Source organism: Enhydra lutris, unplaced genomic scaffold, assembly GCF_002288905.1.
Source record: "Enhydra lutris kenyoni isolate GAN:26980312 unplaced genomic scaffold, ASM228890v2 scaffoldscaffold24, whole genome shotgun sequence".
Classification (NCBI taxonomy): domain Eukaryota; kingdom Metazoa; phylum Chordata; class Mammalia; order Carnivora; family Mustelidae; genus Enhydra; species Enhydra lutris.
In genome coordinates, this window is record NW_019154108.1 from 23,127,733 (window position 1) to 23,152,495 (window position 24,763).

At 38.7% G+C, this 24,763-nt stretch overlaps 1 protein-coding gene and 1 pseudogene across 1 annotated transcript in view; both read right to left on the reverse strand.

Annotated features, from left to right (window-relative positions):
• Window positions 1-24,763, reverse strand: part of LOC111150809 (axonemal dynein light chain domain containing 1) — a 95,585-nt gene that overhangs the window by 23,669 nt on the left and 47,153 nt on the right. Inside the window, exons 14-20 of the mRNA XM_022508421.1 lie at window positions 23,647-23,810; window positions 22,047-22,119; window positions 19,101-19,335; window positions 15,292-15,493; window positions 14,358-14,451; window positions 9,205-9,404; window positions 8,190-8,286 (exon numbers count right to left, since the gene is read on the reverse strand). Coding sequence (XP_022364129.1) covers window positions 8,190-8,286; window positions 9,205-9,404; window positions 14,358-14,451; window positions 15,292-15,493; window positions 19,101-19,335; window positions 22,047-22,119; window positions 23,647-23,810 — 1,065 coding nt within the window. The remainder of the gene's footprint in view (window positions 1-8,189; window positions 8,287-9,204; window positions 9,405-14,357; window positions 14,452-15,291; window positions 15,494-19,100; window positions 19,336-22,046; window positions 22,120-23,646; window positions 23,811-24,763) is intronic.
• Window positions 957-1,675, reverse strand: LOC111150810 (annotated as a pseudogene).

Sequence of the window (24,763 nt, forward strand, 5' to 3'; positions counted from 1 at the left end):
CCAGTTCCCAGCCATTTTCTCATAAACTTCTGAGATATTGAAAATACTACCATCGGACTTCTGATGGGGGTAAAAAAAAAATCAGTAGGAATCTTTTGATGAAAGTATTACTGTAATCTGTGGAGTTAAGCAAGTTTTCCTTCAAAACCTTCAACATCACCTTTGACCAGCTCTAGACCAGATAGTTTGGTTATTAATCAAAACATACAGATCTCTTTCCATCAATATTCTTATTTAATTCTGATAAAGTCTAATTCAGAGCTGTGTCAATAAATGCTTCTGGTGTAAAGTAAAAGCACTAAAATTCACGTCTGGGCTAAAGAAGGATTTAGAAAGCAAGGGATGGTCCTAAATGTTAAGCCTATTGCTGTGGATCAAAAGCGGGAGAAAAAAAAGGTTAGAAGAGATAGTCTTTTATAAGGTACTAATAAAGAGACTATACAGAGACTAAGGTGGTAATGGAGTTATTAAGAATCAGACTGGATCAAGATATGCCAAGATCAGATGGTAAGCAAATAGAATCATTAACCCCTGGACAATCTCAATGGTCTTGGGAAACTAAATAATCCCCAAGACTTCTTAAAGAAGTAATTTATCTGGGCAGCTATGATGGAAGAATTGATTGACAACCATCAATAAAAGTGATCAAAATCCAAAAGATGCTTACTTTTTTTTTTTCCAGGAATAAATGTATATTTAAAATTTTATAATAAATGTATACTTCAAAGTGAAGATTTTCCCGTATTTCCAAATAAGATCATGTTCAACATACCTTGTAATCAATTTTATATTTTGACCTCAGTGTTTTGGTAAGTACAGTTGTGAAAACTGAGTTACAGACTCTTTCTTTTAAAATATTCTCCCCTTAACATGCACCTTTTCTGAGATTGGTCAAGGCAATTCGGTACAATCAGGCTGCAACATCCAGGAAGATCACCTCCCCCACTTTTTTTCCTCTAGTTTGTAGTTTTAGTGCCAAAATCAAGTCTTAAAATATTCCTTTCACAAAAATAAGGCAGATTTATGCTGTAAAAACAGTAGTTTTTGTCAAAGGCTATACTCTTCTGTCCTTATCTGCTGTCATCAACTGTCAGCATATTCTTTAAAGATCACTTTTTTCTTTGCAGCGACACCTACGTGTAGCTCGTTGGCTGTCCAGATAAGGTTTACAGCCTAAATGCATAACACTGTTGAACAAGAGCTCTGCTGTGGTTTCACAGGCCTGAACGTGCTGAGCCAGTCCTAGTGTCTTCTGCACATCCCGGAGGATCTTAGAGAGGCAAGACTGGAATTCCTCATTGCAGTCGTTCTTGCTTTTGCTGCGGGTCTCATAGCACCTGCAGTGTTGGTTACAGCACTTTGTCAGGGAAGGGATGCCAATATTAAGGTGAACACCAAACAGTGGAGAGCCACATCCATTCGGCGGGGAGGGGTTATAACCGTAACCTGGGAAAGGCTTAGACCCCTCATTGCACTTGTACTGGCAGAGCCCATCCTCACCTCCCAGAAGGTCCAAGGCGGCGTTCAGGTACATGTCTATCTTGTGAACGCCGTTCTGGATGGTCTTCAGGGTGGCCCACCAGTAAGTGGTCTGGGCCTGCTCCTGGCACCTGAGAGTGGCGGACACAAAGAGGAGGATCACGAGGGCAAGCGCAGGCAGCGGAAGGACAGCCATCTGTGCAGCACCGGGCTGTGCCCCCACGGAGCCCATGGGGTGCCCTAGGCAGCGGCGCCAGCCCCGGGCTCGGCATCCCCAGCCGCCTCCATGCCCACGCTTCCTCCAAAAGATGCTTACTTAAGAGGATTCCCACTCCAGAATCTGTCCAGTATTAGGCAACTCTCATTTACTGGAAAGGAGCCCAAGAAACATTATATTGTGGGAAACTATATCATCACTGCAGTAGGTTGGCAAGATGTTATTCTTCCAGTGCTGGAATGCGTTGGAGAATGGCACAAGCCACATGGCATCACAGTGTACCCGCGTTAGACAAGGCTTCTCTGGAGGACCGTCTTCCGCTCTACATGATGCGGGATCCGGATGAGGCCACAGGAGTCCCTGAGCCGGATGCAATAAAAATTCATGTACCAGACAGACAGGGTGCCCAGGAGATGAGGGAAACTAAGCATTCCATTTTTTATAGAGTACTGAGGCACTTCCAGGGCAATGGGGTCTGCTAAGCCCTAAACTAGTTTTTTGTCTTGAATATTTATCTTTCTATCTATCTGTCTATCCATTTATAGAGAGAGAGAGAGAGAGAGAGCAGGAGCAGGGGGAGGGGCAGAGAGAGAGAATCTCAAGCAGATTCTGTGCTAAGTAAGGAGCCTGATGCGGGCTCCATCTCATGACCCTGAGATCATGACCTGAGCCAAAATCAAGAGTCGGATGCTCAGCTAACTGAGCTCCCCAGGCACCCTAAGCTATGAACTATTTTTATGTACCCTTGAAAGCCTTCAGTCTCAGGCTGAGAGAGGGAGGCATATGCCTTTGGTAGGAAAAAATCCAAGTATGAGATCAGTTAGTCTTACTTCTGGTAGGAGAGCAGATTCTCAGCCTCCTCTGATTAATACTTCCCTGGTTTATTAATCTGAAATTGCCAAAGAAGGTTCAGTGAGTGGGGAAGAGCTTAATGAAAGATGTAAGTAACCTGGTGGAAAGTGTAGGTTCTCAAAGAGGTGGTCAGGTCATGGACCTCCAGTCATGGCCTGGGGGGAGCAGGCTCCACCCCTTGCATGAAGATTTCACAAAATTTCCTAATATGGGTGGTTTTATATAGGTCTCCCAAGGTACTCTCAGGAAGGGCCCTTCACAGCAACACCCCCCCACATTGCTACAGCCTTAACTTTAATGGGGTGGTAAGCCTCAGAACACCCTGAAATCCTCATTCTGAAATTGTCCTGAACCAGAAACATGGTCTCACCTCACAGGGCTCTACCCATGTTTAAGCAAATGAGAACTAAGGCACGCTGTAGAACAGGCCAGTGAGTCTGACCCCATCTATGGCAGATCCAGTTCCCCAAACCAGGAGCACCTCCACATCTCAGGGTGGGTAGCAGCAAAACTAGTTGCAGCAGGCCTGAACGGATGTGAGCACATTTCTAAATGCAGTGAGGGCTGTAAACTCCAAAAGACTGTTTAGTTCAGAGGCACATTAGTCTGTTGTGAAAAACAGAGGCCTTCCCAAAACCAAAAATAAAACTGAGACATTTAATTCCTAGATGAAAAGTGAAATCTATCTGTAACCACATTCAAGTAATACAATATTCTTACTCCCCTGACATGTACCTTAATTATTCAGTGTTTTATTATTTTAGTTTTCTACTGAATGAAAATTTGATATTTTAAAATTTGGATTTAACAACTATATTTATGAGGTTTGTTTCCCCTATATTTATTAGAACTTTTTTTAAACCTTGACTGTTATATGAAATAAAATGGGAAAATTTTTGGTCATTATCTATGCCCTTAAATTGTTTATATAGGATAGGGATTACCTGATCCTTGAAAGTCTGAAAACACTTGTCTGTGGAGTACAGGCAAAATTTTTAGTATTTTTTTGTTTTCTGTTTTTAATCAATGCATTCATTTCCTCTCTGAAAATCGGCCAATTTTACCCATCTAAAGTTAATTTTACTTAATTTATATTTTCCTAGAAAAGTCTCCATCTCCTAGAGATTTTGAAATTAGTAAGATAGTGCACATAAAATATTTTACAGCCTAGTTTTTAAAAACAGTGAAACCAGGGCACCTGGGTGACTCAGTGGGTTAAAGCCTCTGCCTTCGGCTCAGGTCATGGTCTCAGGGTCCTGAGATTGAGCCCCGTATCAGGCTCTCTGCTCAGCGGGGAGCCTGCTTCTCCCTCTCTCTCTCTGCCTGCCTCTCTACCTACTTGTGATCTCTCTCTCTCTGTCAAATAAATAAATAAAATCTTAAAAAACAACAACAACAGTGAGACCTATCCTATATATAAGACATAAAATATGTATGTAGAATTTAATAAGAACAGTCATCTAAACATCACACAGGCCAGAAAAGAGGAACCACCTGTATCTTATATGCCAGTCCTTATAAACCATCATATATTTATCCACTCCACTGACTGAACAGGTCTGAAAACCTAATCTCAGCTGTACCTTATGAAACTAGAAAAGAAAGAGAAAATTAAATCTAAAGAAGTAGAAAAAAAGGAAATAATAAAGGCCAGACTGGAAATTAAGGAAGTAGAAAACAGAAAAATAGAGAAAATCGATAAGACCAAAAGCTGGTTTTTGAGAGTAAGAAAAATGGTAACTCTTTTTGTAGAATGATGAGGACAAAGAGAGAGAAGACACAAATTTTCAATAACAGAAAGGAGTGTGTGCACATCCTATCATTATTAAAAGGATAGTAGGACAATAATATGAACAATTGTGTCAATGAACTAAACAATTGAGATGAAATCACAAATTCCTTATAAAACCAAAGCCACTGAGCGTACTCAAGAAGAAAAAGATCATAGCCTTATATCTAATAAAGACATTTCCTTGAATCTATTGAAGAAATTAGATAGCCTTTTATCTGAATAGCTCATTTTTGTAATTTACAACCTTCCCACAGAACCTAGATGGCTTCACTGATGAATTCTACCAAACATTTAAGGAAGCAACAATTGATAGTTCTACACAAATTGTTCCAGAAAATAGAAGACTCATTCTGAGAGGCCAGCATTACCCTGATATTAAAACCAAACAAAGGCATTAGAAAACAAAACCACATAATCAATATCCCTCATGAACGTCAATGCAAAAATTCTAAACAAAACTACAAACTGAATTTTGCAACATATAAAAAAGATAATACATCATGATCAAGTGGAGTTTATCCTAGGGATGCAAGGTTGGCTTAATGTTCAATTCAAAAATCAATCAAGGTACAGCAGTTGCCCCCTTCTCCATGGGGAATATGTTCCAAGACCCCCAGCGGATACCTGAAACCACAGAGAGTACCAAACCCTATATAAACTATGCTTTTTCTTATATGTACATATGTATGATAAAGGACACAGTAAGAGATTAATAACAAACTATAAAATAGAATTATAATGATATACTGTAATAAAAGTATGTTAATGTGCTCTCTCACTCTCTAAACATCTTACTATACTGTACTCACCCTTCTTGTAATGATATGATATGATGAGGTGAAGTGAGGTGAATGACATAGGCAGCGTGACCTAGCACGAGGCTGTTATTGACCTTGTGATGCTACATCAGAACAAAGATCGTCTACTGGGCTGGACTGTGTTGGCAGTGCGTAACTGAAAAGGTGGAAAGTGGAACTGTGATAAGGGGGGACTACTGGAATTCACCATATTAGAAAAGTAAAAAACACAACTCATATGACCATCTCATTCAATGCAAAAAAGGATTTGAAAAATTAAAAAATTTATCTTTGACTTTAAAAAGCTTTTTCAGGGGTGCCTGGGTGGCTCAGTCAGTTAAGCGTTAGACTCTTGGTTTTGGCTCAGGTCATGATCTCAGGATCATGAGCTCCAGACCCATATCAAGCTCTGTGCTCTACAAAGAGTTGGCTTGGGATTCTTTCCCCTCCCTCTCTCACTCCCTATGCTCTTCCCTGCCCTTGTTCACATGCTGGCTCTCTCTTCCTCTCACTCTCTCTCAAATTAATAAATAAATAAATATCTTTAAGAAGTTTTTTCAACAAACGTGGACTAAAAAGGAACCTCCTTAAGCTGATAAAGGGCATCTGTGAAACACCTACAGCCACAGTTCTATTTAAAGATGACAGAATAAATACTTTTCACCTAAGACAGACAAGGCAAAGATATGAGCTTTCACCACTTTTATTCAACCTGGTACTGGAGAGTCTAGGTAGTGCAAAAGTCAAGGAGAATAAATAAAAGGCACACAGATTGGAAAGGAAGAGAGAAGACTGCTCCTATCTTCGGATGCCATGACTGTATATAGAGAAAAGTCTAAAGATCCTAAATGGGAAAAAAACTGTTTAAAAAAAATAAGTTCAGCAAGGTCAGTGTACATTTTTTTTATTTTTTATTTTTTAAAAGATTTTGATTTATTTATTTGACAGAGAGAGAGAGAGAGAGACACCAAGAAAGAGAACACAAACAGGGGGAGTGGGAGAGGGAACAGCAGGCTCCCCGCTGAGCAGGGAGCCCAATGCAGGGCTCGATCCTAGGACCCTGGGATCTCAACCTGAGCCAAAGGCAGATGCTTAACGACTAAGCCACCTAGGCACCCCTGAAATCAATATATTTTTAAAATCAATTATAATTCTATATGTTAGCAATGAATAATCAGAAATTGAAATTACAAATGAACAACTTATTAAAAAAAACAAATGAAACACTTATAATAGTAACAAAATATGAATTATGTAGGGATAAGTCTGACAAAAGATGTGTAGCAGCGCCAGAGTGTCTCAGCTGGTTAAGTGTCTGCCTTCCGTTCAGGTCATGATCCTGGAATCCTGGGATCAAGGCCCATGTAGGGCTCCCTGCTGGGTGAGGTACCTACTTCTCCCTCTACTCTTCCCCACCTCTTGTGCTCTCACTCTCTCTCTCATGTGCTCTCCCTCACGTGTGCTCTCATATAAATAAATAAAATCTTAAAAAAAAAGATGTGTAATGCCTATACTCTACAAACTATTGTGGAAAACCTATACACAATAAAAATTTGTCAAAAGAAATAAAGGACTTCAGTCAATGGAGAGATATACTGTCTTCAGAGATTCAAAGACTCAATATCGTCAGTATGTCAATTCTTCACAAACTGATCAATGAATAAGATGTAATCACAATCAAAATCCCAACAGGGTTTTTTGGAGAAATTGCTAAGCTAATTTTAAAAATTTCATATATGGAAAGCAAAGGACCTAGAATGGCCTGCTCAGTCCTGAAAAAGAAAAACAAGGACACCTGAGGGGCTCAGGCAGTAGAGCATCTGCCTTTGGCTCAGGTCATGATCCTGGAATCCTGGGACCAAGCCCCACGTAGGGCTCCCTACTCAGCAGGGAGCCTGCTTCTTCCTATCCCTCTGCTCTTCCTCCCTACTACCGCTCCTTCTCTCTCTCTCTCTCGCTCACTCTCTCAAATAAATAAAATCTTTGAGAAAAAAAAAAAAGAACAAATTTGGAGGATACACTACTGGATTTCAAAAGTGTAAAACTGCAGTCTTATTAACAGTCTCAAGACAGTCTCATTAACAGAACACAACAGAATGTCCAGAATAGTATCCACCGCAGATGACAGACCATATCAAGTGTTGAGAAGGAAGTGAAGCAACTGCCACATTCCTACGCCACTGGGGGGAGTGTACAATGTTTCAACTACCTTGGAAGACAGTTTGACGGTTTCTTAAAAGGTAAGCATACACACATACCATTGTGACTTAGACATTCCATTCCCAGATATTTGCTCAAGAGAAATGAAAGCAATGCATCTGTATGTGAATATGCATTGGAACTTGTTTGCTGTAATCAAAACAGCAACAATTCAAATGCCCATCAACAGAGAATGGATAGAATGGACAGTGTACAACCATACAAGGAAATACTACTTAGCACTAAAATGCATGAACTTTTAATAAAAGCAACAATGTGTATGAATCTCAAAAGAAATTATGACTCGGGGCACCCGGATGGCTCAGGTGGTTAAGCGTTTGCCTTCGGCTCGGGTCATGATTCCAGGGTCCTGGGATCGAGCCCCGCATCGGGCTCTCTGCTCGGCAGAGAGCCTGCTTCTCTCTCTCCCTCTCCCGGCTGCTCTGCTTACTTGTGCTCTCTCTCTAGCTCTCTGTCAAATAAATAAATAAAATATTAAAAAAAAAAAAGAAATTATGACTCGTCAAAGAAGTCAGACCAAAAAAGTGTACATTCTGTATAATTCTATTCATATAAATTCTAGAAAATTAAAAATAATCTTTGGTATTAGAAAGTGCATCAGACATTGCCTGGGGAAGGGATGAGGCTGGAAGGAGAAATGATAAAGGGGCACAAGGAAACTTTGAGTGTGTTAGGTATTTTCTTTTTATCGTCATAACCGTTTTGTGGGAGTATCCATAATTCAGAAATTATCAGACTGTATACTTTATATATGTGTAGTTTTTAGTAAATCAAGTCAACCTAAGAAGTCTGCTGAAAACAAACAAAAGTAAAGGAAAGATAGTGCTATTACCTTCATCTCATTCAGCTCGTGAAGTTCCTTAGCAGGATTTTTTTCTAAGTGACCTGCCTTATTCAGAGCCATAGCTGTTACCATGCCTTTGCAACAACTGGGGGGACAAAAAGTACACACACAACATGATCGATTTATTGTTGGTTCCTCTTCTAAATGTTTCAAATCCCTATACAGTGGAAGTTTACCATAACAATTAATCTGTTGAGAATAATCTCTCAGTTTCTCACCCCCATCCTGTCCCCCACCCATTTTTCTCACTCTTGACCACCGGTAACATTGAATGGAAATGAAGGGGAAATTTGGCTAGACCATAAAAGCTACTTCCTGAATTTGAAGCAATCTTAGCGACACATGCTTCCTAGTTAATAAATTATGATTTTTCAGCCTCATCTTTATTTGGTAGGAATCTCCCACTTTTTCAGATAGAAGGGATTTTCAGTTGAAATTTTTTGAGAGATGTTTTGGGGGCACCTGGATAGCTCTGTTAGTTAAGTGTCTGCCTTCAGCTCAGGTCGTGATCCGAGGTCCTGGAATGGAGCCCCTCATTGGGCTCCCGGCTCAGCTTGTTTCTCCCTCTCCCTTTCCCTCTACCCACTCTCTCTCTCTCTCTCTCTTAAATAGATAAGAAATAATTTAAAAAAAAAAAAAAAGATGTTTCAGTTGGTGTTCAGTGAAACCAAGCATATTTAGTGAAATATAAGTATACAATCAGTTTTGTATGGAATGACACGGGAAGTACAAGCTTCTTCATAAATGCTCCCCATTATATGCAAACATGTAAGATATATCTTAATGCAAACAAATTGACCTTTTTGGTTTAATTTGGTTTTCTTTTTACTAATTCTCACTCCAATATAAGCATATACTTCCCACCCTACCTATGGTAACACTGTTCAAAGGAATTCGAAAGCCATTGGGAAAACACTACTGCTACCTCCCTACCCTTATCTCCTCTACTTTATGTCACATTTAATCTTCAAAAGGACAATAATAAAACAACAGAGAGTTTCACCTGTTCAAATAGCTGGAATATTGCGCCAACTTTCTGGCCAGCGCAATTGCGTCTAGCTCCAACTTTGCTACTCCCAGATCATGTTTCTCAGCACTTTCCTCCCTCAAATTTGGGAGAGTGTTTTGGTCAGTGAAGTCAGGCACCATTAAAATCAACAAGCTTACCATCCACTGGATCATAGATATATGCAATTCATCCATCTGTTAAAAAAATGATTATAATATAAATGACTTATTTTAAGTAAATCAAACAGTGAAAACCATACAAATTTAAAAATAGAAATCACACCTGTGTCCAACTTTAAACAACACTCTCATTCTAAATGACATCAAATCACCACTACTCAGCTAGGGTAAACTTAGTTTCTGTTGTTTACTATACGAACTCCATTAAACTACCCTCCTCCTCCTCTTTAGCTTGGTCAAGGGAATTAACCTATGAAAGCCGCAGTTCCCCAATTGTGTACCAAGGCATTGAAGGGCTCTGCAGCCAAATCTCAAGGACGCTATGGGACTTTAAATTCTTGAGGGAAGTGACAGTGTTATGTGACATCTATCAGCACAGCACGAACTTGACATAGATCACAGTTCCAACATTAGATGCACTGTACCACTTCTGATGGCTTCTTAGCTTTGCAAAGCTGGTTTTATTGATGGTTTTATGGTTTAAAAAAAAAGTACTTTGGGAAAATCAAGGTACAAGAGGCAATGAGGATGGTACTGTCCAACCCGTTTCTAAGGTTAAAGTCGTACAGTGTTCAAGTACATATGTTCCATTGATAAATGATTTTGATGAGAGGAAAATAAAATAAAAGAATCTCTTTTTCTCAATGTATATATATCTAAGAAGTTAAATTAAAACATTATATTTTACAAAGCTTATTTGAATAAGCAATTAGAATCAGGCAGCATCAAAACCAAAAAGTGGTTAGGGACATTCTGCAGGTAGGGGCCAGGAAAAACATTTTAATAGAGAAGATGCTAAAGTAGAGAAAAGAAATTATTTAATTGATTTACAACTCAAATGTTTGCCCTATTTGGGAAAATTCAGGTATTTGGCTATCGTGATAGTTGTCCTTGTGTTTCATTTTTTCATAATCAAGAGAATCTAGTTGACTGTTTATAATTAGTTCCTGAGTTTTGTTTTCTCAGGTTCAAGTGCATGAGCTCCTCTGGACTTGGTTTGTTTATAGAAGCTACCAGTGGCCCAAGAGCTACCCCAGTCTAATGGCCTCCTTGTTTAACTGTTTCAACATGTATTACTTTTTCAAACAGTTACTAAGTTATTAGGAAAGAAATATTTAGTAAGTTGTTTGAACCTAGCTACTTAATAAACTGAACTCTGGAGTTTTTCTTTTGGTTGAGGAGTATGAAAATACTGAGACCCAAAGGGCAATAACCGGTCAAGTTTGGGAACCTCTGCATTATGCTATTTGGAGAAGCTGGGACCCAGAAATCAAATGCAGAAAACTTCATGAAATGCAAATGTCAAGCACACCATCCTCTTCACGTGCTCCCTCCCCTTTCTCTGTTGATGAGTTCCTCAGTACTCTTCTCCAGGCTTAAATATGACCCTGAGAAGTCTTTTTAACTTCCCCTGGCTTTAATTTGCTCCTTTCCCCACATTTCTATGGTACTTTGTACATCCCTATTATAACGGTTTGCACATCTGTGACCTCAATTAGCCAGTGCATCTCTTTAAGACATGGCCCATCATTTTATCCCTCAAAACCACACACAGTACTTGGCAAAGAATTAAGTGCTTAATAGATGTTTGTTAAATCGATAAATAATAATCAAACTCGGTAGCCCATCTGATAGTAAAACACAAGCCCCCCACCTCAGAAGGAAACATTATTAATGACCTAAAGCAATGTTGATGAATGTATTTTTACACCTTAATTAACACATCAGGAAAAGGGCAACTCTTCCTGAGGAATGGTTTAAAAAAGATTGTTATCCATTTTACAAGTTAAAAGATATTCCCCCCCCCCACATTCACAAGCTATGCCCGTCCTGCTTCTCAAAGTAAATAAATTCCTAACTGTTCTTTCTTATACCAATGGCCTGGATTATACTGTCATAGAAACAACTCATTTGTGCTTATACAAAATATTAATCATCCTTGAACTCTTCCTAATAGACAAAAAGAAACATGTTATCTTCATTTCAGAGTTATATTGGAGAGACTAAATGGTAGAATCTAGGGCATGCAATAGTTCATAGGTGAATTTAAAATTAGAATCAAGGGGCGCCTGGGTGGCTCAGTGGGTTAAGCCGCTGCCTTCGGCTCAGGTCATGATCTCAGGGTCCTGGGATCGAGCCCCGCATCGGGCTCTCTGCTCAGCAGGGAGCCTGCTTCCTCCTCTCTCTCTCTGCCTGCTTGTGATCTCTCTCTGTCAAATAAATAAATAAAATCTTTAAAAAAAAAAAATAAAATTAGAATCAAATTAAGCAAAAAAGTACATCTTTCACTTTCATAAAGATATGAAAGCATTCTTTGTAATTAGATAGAGAGTACATATGATAAGTTTTATAATAAACCAGAGGTTTACTGTGATCTGGATACAAAATCCTAAGAGAATTTTTAATGAATTAAGTGCTTTTTCTTTTATGAAAAGACTTGCTCCAAATTCACTAATCTTGTCAGGGATGACAAGTAGCTTACTTAGCCACCTTCTAGCTGATTTTTTAAATCATATTTAATTTGTCCCTTCAAAATATAAGTGATGTTTAATAATGAGTAAGAGGAATTTATGTTATGGACAGGTCATTTTGAAAATGATAGAAGAATTTCTATCTTGGTATGATTTTGCTGCTGAAAATGACACATAGCTCATTTTTTAAAACTTTCTAATTTATATACTTGAAAATCTGGAAATAAGTTTCTAATTGTTCTAAAATCTTACAGTTAAAGCATTTCAGCTGGCTGAGAATCTTTTGTTAAAATGTAGAAGTGCCCCAACGTCTAATGTCAGCAAGAACAACTGACTGACATTACGATAGAGGGAAATTTTAACTAGTCACAATTTAATAGAAACCTCTGCATAACACTCATGGAATTAAAGGCTGAGTCTTATTATTTAATAAAGACAGTCAATTATGCACTTCTTCAATTTTGATTCATGTTTCTTTGTGAGCTATCATTTCAGAGTGACAGTCTTTAAAAGCAAGTGCTGAAGCTGACCTTCAAATGACTTTATCACTAAGTATTAACTTGTGATTATAAAAAATTATGAAGCCTGTTCTCTCACATTTTACTAAAAATTACCTTAAAGTGTTTTTTACTTCAGCCTGTTCCACTGTTTGTATGTGTGTTATACACATAAGTTATATACAAAAGACAAAGATCTTTTTGCTGATAGAGACACATAGTGGACAGGGTTTGAGGATCAGAGTTTTAGCCCATCAAGCAGCACAGAGTAGACGGAATTTATGACATAAAGGAAAAAACAAAACAAAACTGAAGGTAAGAAAATGAATCAGAGAAGAAAATGAATGATGGGTGGAACAAAGGCAAACTTTTTCATTTTTATATAGTTATAGCAGTTAATATGGATATACACAGTTCCTCAGGGAATTGATAATCTCGCAAGTTTTCTACAAACTATAACACCATAATGTAGTGTCAAAATAGAGGTATATTAAGGCACTTTCTAAATAAGCCTGTATTATTATAAAGATTGAATTCAATAATATAAAAAATTGAGTAAATGATTCCATGGAGATAAATACCTAATAGTAAATTATTTACCGAAGAAGGAGTTAATGTAGCAATACCATAAGACAACAGTGCTGGAATGTTCTTTCTTTCTTCACTCAATAAGTATTTATTAAGTCTCATTATGCAACAGTACTCTGTTACCCTTTTTCTTAATTTTGGTTGTCTTCCAAGTCATAGAAATTTCTCCTAAGTTTGGGGATCCCCTGGATTCAATCTTCCCGTCTTTACATATGTGCACTTCAACTCTTGGTGTCTATATATTTACAACATATTCATAGACTGATATAACGTAATGCTTCATAAATAGCATTTCCATATAACATCACAGTCTCTGCCTTTCAAATTCCTTTTTAAAAAAAATTTATTTATTTATTTGAGAGACAGAGAGAGACCAAAAGAGACAGAGACAGAGCATGAGTGGAGGGGGTGGGCAGAGAGAGACGCAAACTCCCTACTGAGCAGGAAGCCAGTCACAGAGGTCCATCCCAGAACCCTGGGATCATGTCCTGAGCTGAAGGCAGCTGCTAAACTGACTGAGCCACTGAGGTACTCCTTAAATTTCAAATTTAAGCAATATTTAAGTGAATTAAGTTCCTTTTACCAATTTTGTAAGATCAAATATTTGTATACTGTTTAATTATAACAAGAAATTCCGGTGTGAATCTAGATTATAATTAAGACTAGGCAGTAGGAGTAAATACAGTAAACTATGCCTTTGGAAATTATTACTTCATGCTGTGCTGGCTAAGAAGTCCACAGGTTCAGGGGTGCCTGGTTGGCTCAGTCAGTTGATCACCTGGCTCTTGATTTTGGCTCAGGTTATGGTTCAGAGCCGTTGTGATCTAGCTCCATATCTGGCTCTGTGCTCAGCGGGGATTCAGCTTGGGATTCTCTCTCCCTCTCCTTCTGCCCCTCCCCCAACTCATGTGTATGCTCTATCTCTAAAATAAATAAATAAATCTTAAAAAAAAAAAAAAAGAAAAGTTCACAGGTTCAGTTCTTCAGAATTGCAGAAGAATTCTATTTGTCCTAAAAATGATAGACTAATATATATGGTGGCATCTTGTCTTTCTTCCTAATATCATGTTTCTGTCATCCATCAGCCAGGCAGTAGCACCAACATAAATCCTTAAAATGTTCACATTCCAGATTAAGACTATTAAGGAAAAAAAAAATCAGTATACTGAGTAAAGAGTAAAGATAATAATTAGAACTTGAAACTTTTGATCATCTCTGAAACTTCATTCCTAGTGCAGGAATATACTACGTTTAAAAATCCCTGCAAATCATTTGAGTAATAATATCACAAAAGTTCCCAGTGTGTCCTCCTAAACTCCTGCTTCAGTTGGATAGGCATGACCTAGTATCTCCTTGAAGAAAACTCCCAGCCAAGGCAAAATATAATTTCACAAACCCTTATAAGTACATACATGGCGCTGAAGTTCAATGTTACCATTGTTAATCTCATTGCTTATCTTCAAAAGCCATTGTTGAATCATGTTAAATATTTGTGCTTGAAGTACCCTGAAGGAAAAATCAAGTAAAATAAATATGAGATATACTTAGAGTATAAAAGTCTATCAACTAAAAGAAAAGGTTTTATTTGGGTGGACCTAGAAATGTTGGTGTTGACAACTCTTTTGAGAATTCAGAGAAAGGGAAATGAAAGCCCTGAATTACCTGGTATAATGGCTTACTCATTATCACAGCCTTCCCAACCCTGGGCAGGTAGCAACAGGCATTATGCACTTTGAACAAGGTAAATCTTAGATTCAGTGCTAGCTCTCTACTAAAAAAACTCACCCTCATACCCTTTACATTCACTTCTAGGCAGTGAGGCCACAAAGTGAGAAGAATGAATTTTGAAATTCTCAAGAGATCAATTTCCAATATGAAAGTGTGAGGAACAAAGTTGATCCGTGCCACCCCCCCAAACCCCCGCACCCCCCTACCCCATCCTCCAACCCCCACCCCCACCAAGTGAGGCTGGTGAGAATTACTTAAAAAACAAAACAAAACCAAAACACTGAAAGCCTCTGGAAACGTCCTAAGGACAAAGAGCAACTGAAGAAACAAGTGTTCAAGACAATCTATGAAAATTCAGTAAGAAAGGTAAGAAGAGCCAATGGTATTTAAAACAAGGCTACTCCCTCTCTCTCGCTCTCAGCTCAGTGAGGCACAGAACTCCCTCCCTCGCCCTCCAGCTCGTGGTAGGTCGGTCGGAGGGCATTCTTCCCGAGAGGCACAGGACTTCCAAGGTTTCTTACATGACCCCAGCTGCCTATTGCTGAGGCTAGGTACTGGGAAAATGTAGCTGAGAAGTGGGGATTCCCTTCTGTCCAGAAGAAAGCTGTGGGAACTTACGGGCCAGAATCCACATCCATATACTGAGGAATGGTACCAATAATGTTTATCGATGCATCCAACTGAGATTTCATTTCATTAACTTTTTCATTAAGTCTTTCCCATTCTTCATGAAGCATTTCAGGAAACTGCAGGCCATTTACCAACTTGAAAGAACAGAATTCTAGAGAACTAACCAAACTTGAAAGAATTTTAGATATACCTAGAAAAGTGAGGAAAGTACTAATTTTAAAAAGTGTTCATAAGTCTACTATTGCAATAATAAATTACAAAAATACCAACGGGGAGGGGCTTATCTTCTTTTCATCTTTTTATTATCCTACAGTTTGCCTAGCAGGGAACCTTGCAAAGAGTAGTTGTTAAACAAATGTTCAGTAAAAGTAAATAAACACAGTGCAGTCAGTGCTTTTCTGGCTCTCGGACTAGTTGTTTCTTTGACGACAGTTTATACTCTTAAGTTTCTTGTCTTCTCAGCTGAGAACCAAATGCAGAAACTACAAATTACAGTTTTCTGTAACAGGCATTAATTCACTCAGTGATTCTGTTAAGAAGACAATGATGATAAGCAGTTCCTTTGTGATCATAGGGTCGTTAATAACAGAAATGAGAATGGTTTAACACTTGAGTCATTTTTTAGGTCATTGTTCAGGTTTTCATAAAGCTTATTGTTTTGGTCTGAACAAGGATTGAGTCTGGATCCTAATCTTTGACAAATTCACTGTGAAATCATGGTAAAATATCACCTCTATACTTTTGTCTTAACTCATTTGCAAAATAAGAGATGATATGCTCCCATCTTAGGGGCACCAGGGTGGCTCAGTCAGTTACGCATCTGCCTTTGGCTCAGGTCATGATCCCAGGGTCCTAGAATTGAGTCCCACATCAGGCTCTCTGCTCAGCAAGGAGTCTGCTTCTTCCCCTTCTCCCTCCTACTCTTCCTCTGTGTTCTTTCTCTCTCTCTCAAATAAATAAATAAAATCTTTAAAAAAAAGAGAAGATATGCTCCCACCTTAGAGATTTATAAAGAGAAATGGTTAAAAACCAAACTTTTTTTGTCCTTAATGAAATATTTTACTGCCTTCATCAGGAAATTTTGATCTCTTATGAGTATTCAAAATGATCTGTTAATTTCACTATTCATTCATCATTTTGACTTCTTCATTTATTTTAAACCATTTACTACTTCATTTTTTTCTCTTCCCACTATATATTCTCATGGGAATTATTAGCTTCTTATCTCTAACTACATTACTGATGCTATAGATAATTAAGATTGTGTTTTCCCAATGAAGTAGTTTTATGTTGAACAATAGTGCCAGTCAATGAACCAGGGTTGCCCAAACATTTCACTGGGAGGGATTCTTTTTTTTTTTTTCTCTTTTTTTTTTAAATTTTAAGTAGGCTCCATTGCTCAACATGGGCTTGAACTCAAGACACTGAGATCAAGAGTCACATGCTCTACCAACTGAGCTAGCCAGGCAGCCTAGCTGAGAAGGATTCCTATGTAACACATAACACAGTGAATAAAGTCATCATTCTCATGAAATACAGTATCATTCAGAGTCTCAGATTATCTCTAGGATTTCTCATATACAATGTCCAATATCAATCAGAAACAATCAAGAATGTGAAAAGAATTGACTCTTATGAGTCAAGACAAAATACAGACAATAAAAAAAGACCTATAGGAGAACCAGATTATCCGGCATGAATTTTAAAATTAACTGTGAGCAGAACAGAAAACCAAAAAGTACATCCACACTTATATGGTCAATTAATCTATGACAAAGGAGGCAAGTATATATGATTGACAAAAGACAATCTCTTTGATAAACTGGAAAAACTGGACAGCTGCATGCAAAAGAATGAAACTGGACCATTGTCTTACACCATACACAAAAATAAACACGAAATGGATTAAAGACTAAATGTAAGACCTGAAACCATAAAACTCCTAGAAGGAAATAGGCAGTAATCTACTATAAGTGATCAAGACAGCTGGTACTGGCACAAGGACACATATCCAGATCAATAGAATAGAATTCAAAGTCCAGAAATAAACCCATACATCCATGGTCAACTAATTTTTGACAAGAGTGTCAAGACCATTAAATGTGGAAAACGTGGTCTTTCTAACAAATGGTAGTGGGATAACTGAATATCCACACGCAAAAGAAGGCTTTACCTCATACTATATACAAAAATTAACTCAAAATGGTCAAATATCATAATATAAGAGCAAAAACTACAAAACTCTTAGATGAACACATAAGGGTAAACTTCATGACTTTAAATTTGGCAAAGGATTCAAAGATATGACACTGAAAGCACAAACAAAAAAAAAAGTAAATTGGACTTCATCAAAATTTAAAATTTTGGACTGCAAAGGACACCATCCAAAAAATGAAAAAACAGCCCATGGAGTAAGAGAAAATATTTACAATTCATATAGCTGAAAAAACACTTGTATATAGAGTATATAAAGAACTCTAACAGTAACAGAAAGACAAAAAAAAAAAAATAATTAAAACATGGACAAAGGATCTGCATAGACATTTCTCCAAAGAATATATATAAATGGTTAATAAGCCTTTAAAAGATGCTCAACATCAGTAGTCATCAGGAAAACATGAATCAAAACCATTATGAGATACTACTACATACCCACTCATATGGCTAGAATCAAAAGTCAGACAACAAGTGATGGCAAGGATGTGGAGAAATCAGAGCCCTCATACACTGGGGGTGGGTATTTAAAACTGTGATAATGGTGGCACAAGTCCGTGAATGTACTAAAAATCATCAAATTATATACTTTTTAAAATTTTATTTATTTATTTATTTATTTTTTATTTATTTATTTGACAGACAGAGACCACAAGTAGGCAGAGAGGCAGGCAGAGGGAGAGAGGGGAGAAAGCACGCTCCCCGCCGAGCAGAGAGCCCGATGCGGGGCTCGATCCCAGGACTCTGGGATCATGACCTGAGCCGAAGGCAGAGGCTTTAACCCACTGAGCCACCCAGGCGCCCCTATATACTTTTTTTTAAAGGATTTTTTTTTATTTATTTGAGAGACAGAGAGAGCATGAACTGAGGGAGAGGCAGACTCCCCACTGAGCAGGGAGTCTGACTCGGGGCTCGGTCCCAGGACCCTGGGATCAAGACTTGAGCTGAAGCCAGATGCTTAAGCGACTAAGCCACCATGGCATCCCCAAATTATATACTTTAAATTGGAAATTGTACTATATATGAATTATATCTCAAAAAAAGTAGTGCTCAGGGACACCTGGGTGGCTCAGCCGGTTAATGGTTGCCTTCAGCTCAGGTCATAATCCCAGAGTTCTGGGATCGAGTCCTGATCCCAGCCTGTTTCTCCCTCTGCCTGCCATTCCTCCTGCTTTATACTCTCATTCGCTCTGATTTAAAAAAAAAAAAAAAGAAAGAAAGAAAGAAAAAAGAAAAGAAGCAGTGCTCAATACTTTATTTTGTTTTTTTTTTTTAAAGATTTTATTTCTTTATTTGACAGAGAGATAGAGAGCACAAGTAAGCAGAGCAGCAGGCAGAAGGAGAGAGAGAAGCAGGCTCCCTGCTGAGCAGCGAGGCCCAATGCGGGGCTTGATCCCAGGACCCTGGAATCATGAACTGAGCCGAAGGCAGTCGCTTAACCAACTGAGCCACCCAGGCGCCCCTTGTTTGATTTTTAAAACTGTATGTAACATTATTTAGATTTTAAATATTAATTGTATTACAAATAATCATCATGATTAAAATGCTTTATAATGTCAAACATGTCATTGCTTTTTTCTTACCATTATCCCCATTTATTCTTATTTCAAATTCTTTATAGAGTCTTCCTATGGTTTTCACAATTTCCTGCATGTACTGTAGCTCTGGTGGCATCTCCCCCTCCATACTTCTGTGGCGATTCAATATCCCAAACCCAATATCTGTCCAGTTTTCCTGTAAATGTTTAATAATCTTGAGAGAATCATATTTTGACACCAGCAAATACCCAGTATACTTGTCTTTATCTTCAGTTAACACCTAGAGAATGAAAGGGGGTGAGGAAATTAGACTATTATTCACTAATGATTTCATCAAAGTCTACCCAAGATCCTTATTTCTCAATGACTGCCAATTATTTTAGAGTTATATACCTTATTATTACTTGTTCATACAATTTTTTCATGTGACATGAAAAATTATTATTATTATTTTCAAAATTAAAGCCATTTAAGTGTCTGCCTTCAGCTCAGGTCACGATCCCAGGACCCTAGGATCAAGCCCCAAGGCTCACTCCCTGCTCAGCAGGGAACCTGCATCTCCCTTTTCCTCTGCCTGTGGCTCCCTCTGCTTGGGCTCTCTCTCTATCAAATAAATAAATAAAATCTTTAAAAAAAAATTAAAGTGAATTTAGGTTAATTATAATACCCCGTAAGATAACCCATATTTTACCAGATGAAAATAATTATATTAAATCCTATATGGGTAAAAATTAATAACAAGCAAATAAGGACCAGAGAGCTGAGCATGTTTAATTACTACCTGCTTCAGTGAGGATATCACCTATCTGTTTACATGATCCCCACTGGACTGGGAAAGTTGCTAGAATGTATAGGTTGTGTTTTATTTGTCTAGCCCGGAGTCCAAGTCCTGTAACAAAGTGTAATTGACAGATATGTGATTCAGATAATGCAAACGAATCACCCCTGCTTCAAAAAGAGTAATCAGTACAGGAAGCCATGTAGCAGAGCAATTAGGAGCAAGGATTTGGGGGGTGGAGAGACCTGGACTCATTCTGACTCCACCACTTAACCATTTATAGACAACTCGGGCAAGTGACTTAACATTTCTAAGCCTCCCTTTTGCGTCTGTGAGACTGGGAATAAAAAACTTGCATCAGGTGGTTGCGGTGAAAAGTACCACACCGTGTGGAAAGCACCTCCAGCCCAACAGGGTAAGTGCTTAATGAAGGCCAATTATTATTATTCCTATGAAATAAAGCTGCATGATTCTTTTTCAGTCTTATCATGAAATGTCAAAATTGCCAGATAAACAGAGTCACTAAACCTGCTACATACAAACAGGACGACAAACATCTTCAATTCTGAGACTATTCTGCTCCTGTCTTTCCAAAAGATAAGAAAACAGCTTCCTGGGATCTGGAGGAGACTTTGTCAGGCTGAGTCTGACACTCACTTTGGAGGTATTTCAATATCTTACATGGTTTCCTTTGTCAGCCTGCTATGACATTATAGTAATTTGATTAATGAAAGCTATTTTCAAAGCTCCAACTCTTTTAAGGAGATGTTATTAATAAACCAAGTGTAGTATACACCTATAGCGGAATAGTCTTCAGCCTTTGAAAGGAAGGAAATCCTGACACAGGCAACCAAACAGACAAGCCTTAAGGACATTATGCTGAAGGAAATAAGCCCGTTACAAAGGGGCAGATACTATGGACAGATATGTCCAGACATATGGTGTCTAGCATAGTCAAATTTTTTTTAAAGATTTTATTTATTTATTTGACAGAGAGAGAGAGAGAGACATCAAGAAAGGGAACACAAGCAGGGGGAGTGGGAGAGGGAGAGGCAAGCTTCCTGCTGAGTGGGGACCTGGATGCTGGGCTTGATCCCAGGATCCTGGATCATGACCTGAGCCAAAGGCAGATGCTTAACGACTGAGCCACCCCAGGTGCCCCTAGCATAGTCAAATTTAGAAAGACAGAAAGTGGAACGGTGGTTGTCAGGGACTGGGGGAGGAGGAAATAGAGGGGGTTCTTGTATTATGGGTAGAGTTTCAGTTCAAGAAGACAAAAAAATTCTGGACATGGATGGTGGTGGGGGGTGTACGACAATGTAAAAGTACTTAATGTCCCTGAACTATACACTGAGAAATGACTAAGATGGTCAATGTGATGTCATGAATATACTGTACCACAAGTTTTTAAAAAGATGGTATGAGGAGCACCTGGGTGGCTCAGTTGGTTAGGCAGCTGCCTTTGGCTCAAGTCATGATCCCAGGGTCCTGGGATTGAGTCCCGCATGGGGCTTTCTGCTCAGTGGAGAGCCTGCTTCTCCCTCTGCCTGCTGCTTTGCCTACTTGTGCTCTCTCTCTCTCTCTCTCTCTCTGTCTCTGTCAAATAAATAAATAAAATCTTAAAAAAATTAAAAAATAAAATGAAATGAAAAGATCGTATGAATTTTAAAAGTCCAAGTTGTCCTTAAGACAGAAGGAAGGTACGGGAGAGGCACAAATGTCACATCTGTTGATTAGAGGAGAAAATCAGAACTACCCTCACTGCCACCCAACTATCATTTCCCAGTTTTTTCCGGCAGCCTAAATTTATTTGCCTCAAAAATATGAAATAGAGGGGCGCCTGGGTGGCTCAGTGGGTTAAAGCCTCTGCCTTCAGCTCAGGTCATGATCCCAGGGTCCTGGGATGGAGCCCCACATCAGGCTCTCTGCGCAGTGGGGAGCCTGCTTCCCCTTCTCTCTATCTCTGCCTGCCTCTCTGCCTACTTGTGATCTCTGTCTGTCAAATAAATAAATACTTTTAAAAAAAATGAAACAGAACTGAAAAGAAAAAATTTTGGTGTATTTTTAAAGCCCCTGAAATCTTGCTGTTTTCTTTGTCTTTCAAAAAATACAGTATGGCGTTTTGAAAGGATGAGGTGTGACTCAGTTGTAGATGATGAGCGGCAAGCTTACAGACAGCATTCTGATTACCAAACGTTTTATGAGAGTCTTACCTTTTGCCACTGCTTGAAGTCTGCAATAACTGATTCAAATGTATTTTCTTTACTAAGAGATGAAATGTCTTTTCTATTGGAAGAAGGAAAAGGAGTAAGAGCAGGCTCTCAGAACAATGTATCAACAAAGAAAACCATGAATCCATACACTACAGAACAATATTGGGTTTCTCCTGAAGGGTTTTCAAACATGCCTTCCATCCTCATAAGCATTCATCTTTACATTTACAAACATAAATATACTTTCAGGCTCCAACCAGCCCTAAGCAATCAAGTTATAGGGTTGGAAATCATGCGAGTATCAAAAGGGTGGTCCCTTTTGGCCATCCAAAATTAGATCATCTTAAGAGCAATTCCTGTTGAATACGGCAGACAAAACAACTTGTAATTAGAAGGGAAGACTAAGGAATATTTAAGATGCAACGTTTAGGTCAGGAGCCCCAACTTTTGGTAAGAAAGTTTCCTTTAATATCTCTGAAGTCTTGGGGTGCCTAGGTGGCTCAGTTGTCAAGCATCTGCCTATGGCTCAGGTTGTGATCCTGGGGTCCTGGGATCAAGCCCTGCATCAGGCTCCCTGCTCAGCCAGAAACCTGCTTCTCCCTCTTCCATTCCCCTGCTTATGTTCCCTCTCTCATTCTGTCTCTCTCTCTCTCTCTGTCAAATAACTAAATGAATGAAATCTTTAAAAAAAAAAAATCTCTGAAGTCTCACAAGGAGAAACCTCTTGATAAAAGTTTCTGAAGAGAAAGAGAAAAGAATCCCTGCCTGACCTGTGCTCCCCTCCCAGCCTAGTCAGCAAACACGGATGGCAGCAGCCAACAGCTTGGATATGTACCAGCTTCAGCTTCAAGAACTTCTAACTCTGCTAACTCAGAAACCTTAGAGGATCTGAAAAATCGAAACCATTGTCCTCAATTTGAAATGGAAATGGCACCTAAACATTTTTCTTCAACAGACAGAACATCTTAAAGTAAACAAACAAACAAACAAAAAAACACCCCACAAAACCTTAGAAATCACTGAATCAAGCCTGCATTCAAAGTCCTGATTCCCACTAACTTTGGCTGTGATTTAATCATCCCACCTTGGCTTAAGTACTTTATAGGCAGCCTTGTCCCCTGTCAGATTTCTCTAATTGCTACAAAGTATAATATCCAAAAAAATCAGTCACCTTATAATGGCGATCCACTGATTCTATTTCTCTGCATATGCACTATGCTATAGAATCTGCAGATGGTTCAAGAAGTTCAGGGGCTCCAATAATAATGACATAAGTTGATGTGATTTTTTAAAAAGAGAAGAGGAGAAAAAGAAAAGGAAAGAAAAGAAAAGAAAACAACAAACCAGCTGAACAGCACAGAGGCAGCAGCAGGAGGGTAGAAGGAGCAGGATGGACCACAGAGATGGTTAGCACCAGAAACCACAGAACCACTCAAGCCCCTAGCGGACCGCAGCCTTGGAAGGGTTCCTAGTTATCCGACCAAATCAATGTTAGAGTCATCACAGGAGAAAAGAGAGGCAGAGAAAAAGAGAGAAAGAACTGGACTGAGTTATCAGACAGGACACAGCATAATGAAAACCAGGATTCTTGTAGACCCACCCATCATTTCGGAGGAACTCCTGCCATTTGGTAAGACTATCCTTAATAGTTTGCAATTTCTCCCTTGTAGAATCTTCATTTTGTTCCACTTCATTTTTAAATTTATTCATTGAGCTTCTCCATTTCAGTGTCAACTTCTGCAACAGTGCAAGGTCTGCAGTGTCCTAGGTAATACGCATGGAATCAAACCACTCATTCACATAACGAATACTTCTCAGCATGCATTAATAATATTAATTAGTGTATTAATATTATAATACTAGAGATGTCCATGGAAAATGGATCAAAATTGAGAAGGTATTCCTCTTTCAAAATATCATCATAACATCACACAGTTCCTTTGCTGGTGGATTTTCCATGGTACATAAAATATTGGAGACAAGATATTTTTCCTTTCCAACATGAGCCCAATTTCCCCATGCGACATTCATGGGAGGTAGTGTGGTACACTGGAAAGAACAGGAATTTCAAAGCCAAACAAAACCAAATGTGAATCCTAGCCAATTATTGGCTTTGTAACCTTACAGGATGTTATTTAATTTATTAGGATTAATTTTTCTAATCCATAAAATAAAGACCCTAATATATATCTCAAAGGATTTTTATAAGAATGAAATGAGGGGGCGCCTGGGTGGTTCAGTCTTTAAGCATCTGCCTTTGGCTCAGCTTGTGATCCTGGGGGTCCTGGGATCGAACCCCGCATCAGGCAGCCTGCTCAGAGGGAAGCCTGCTTCTCCCTCTCCCACTCCCCCTGTTCCCTCTCTCTCTCTCTCTTTCAGATAAAGAAATAAAATCTTAGAAGAAGAATGAAATGAGGGATGCCTGGATGGCTCAGTTGGTTAAGCATCTGCTTTCAGCTCAGGTCTTGATCCCAGGGTCCTGGGATTGAGTCCCACATGGGGCTCCTTGCTCGGTGGGGAGCCTGCTTCTCCCTCTGCCTCTGCCTGCCTCTCTGCCTACTTGTGATCTCTCTCTGCATCAAATAAATAAATAAAATCTTTTAAAAAAAAAAGAAATGACCAGTGTAAATGGTATGATTCTAGAAACACACTAAATGACACTTCTCTCCTTTTCAACCAAGTGTGCTCATTGAATTTTTGCATAAAATTGCATAAAA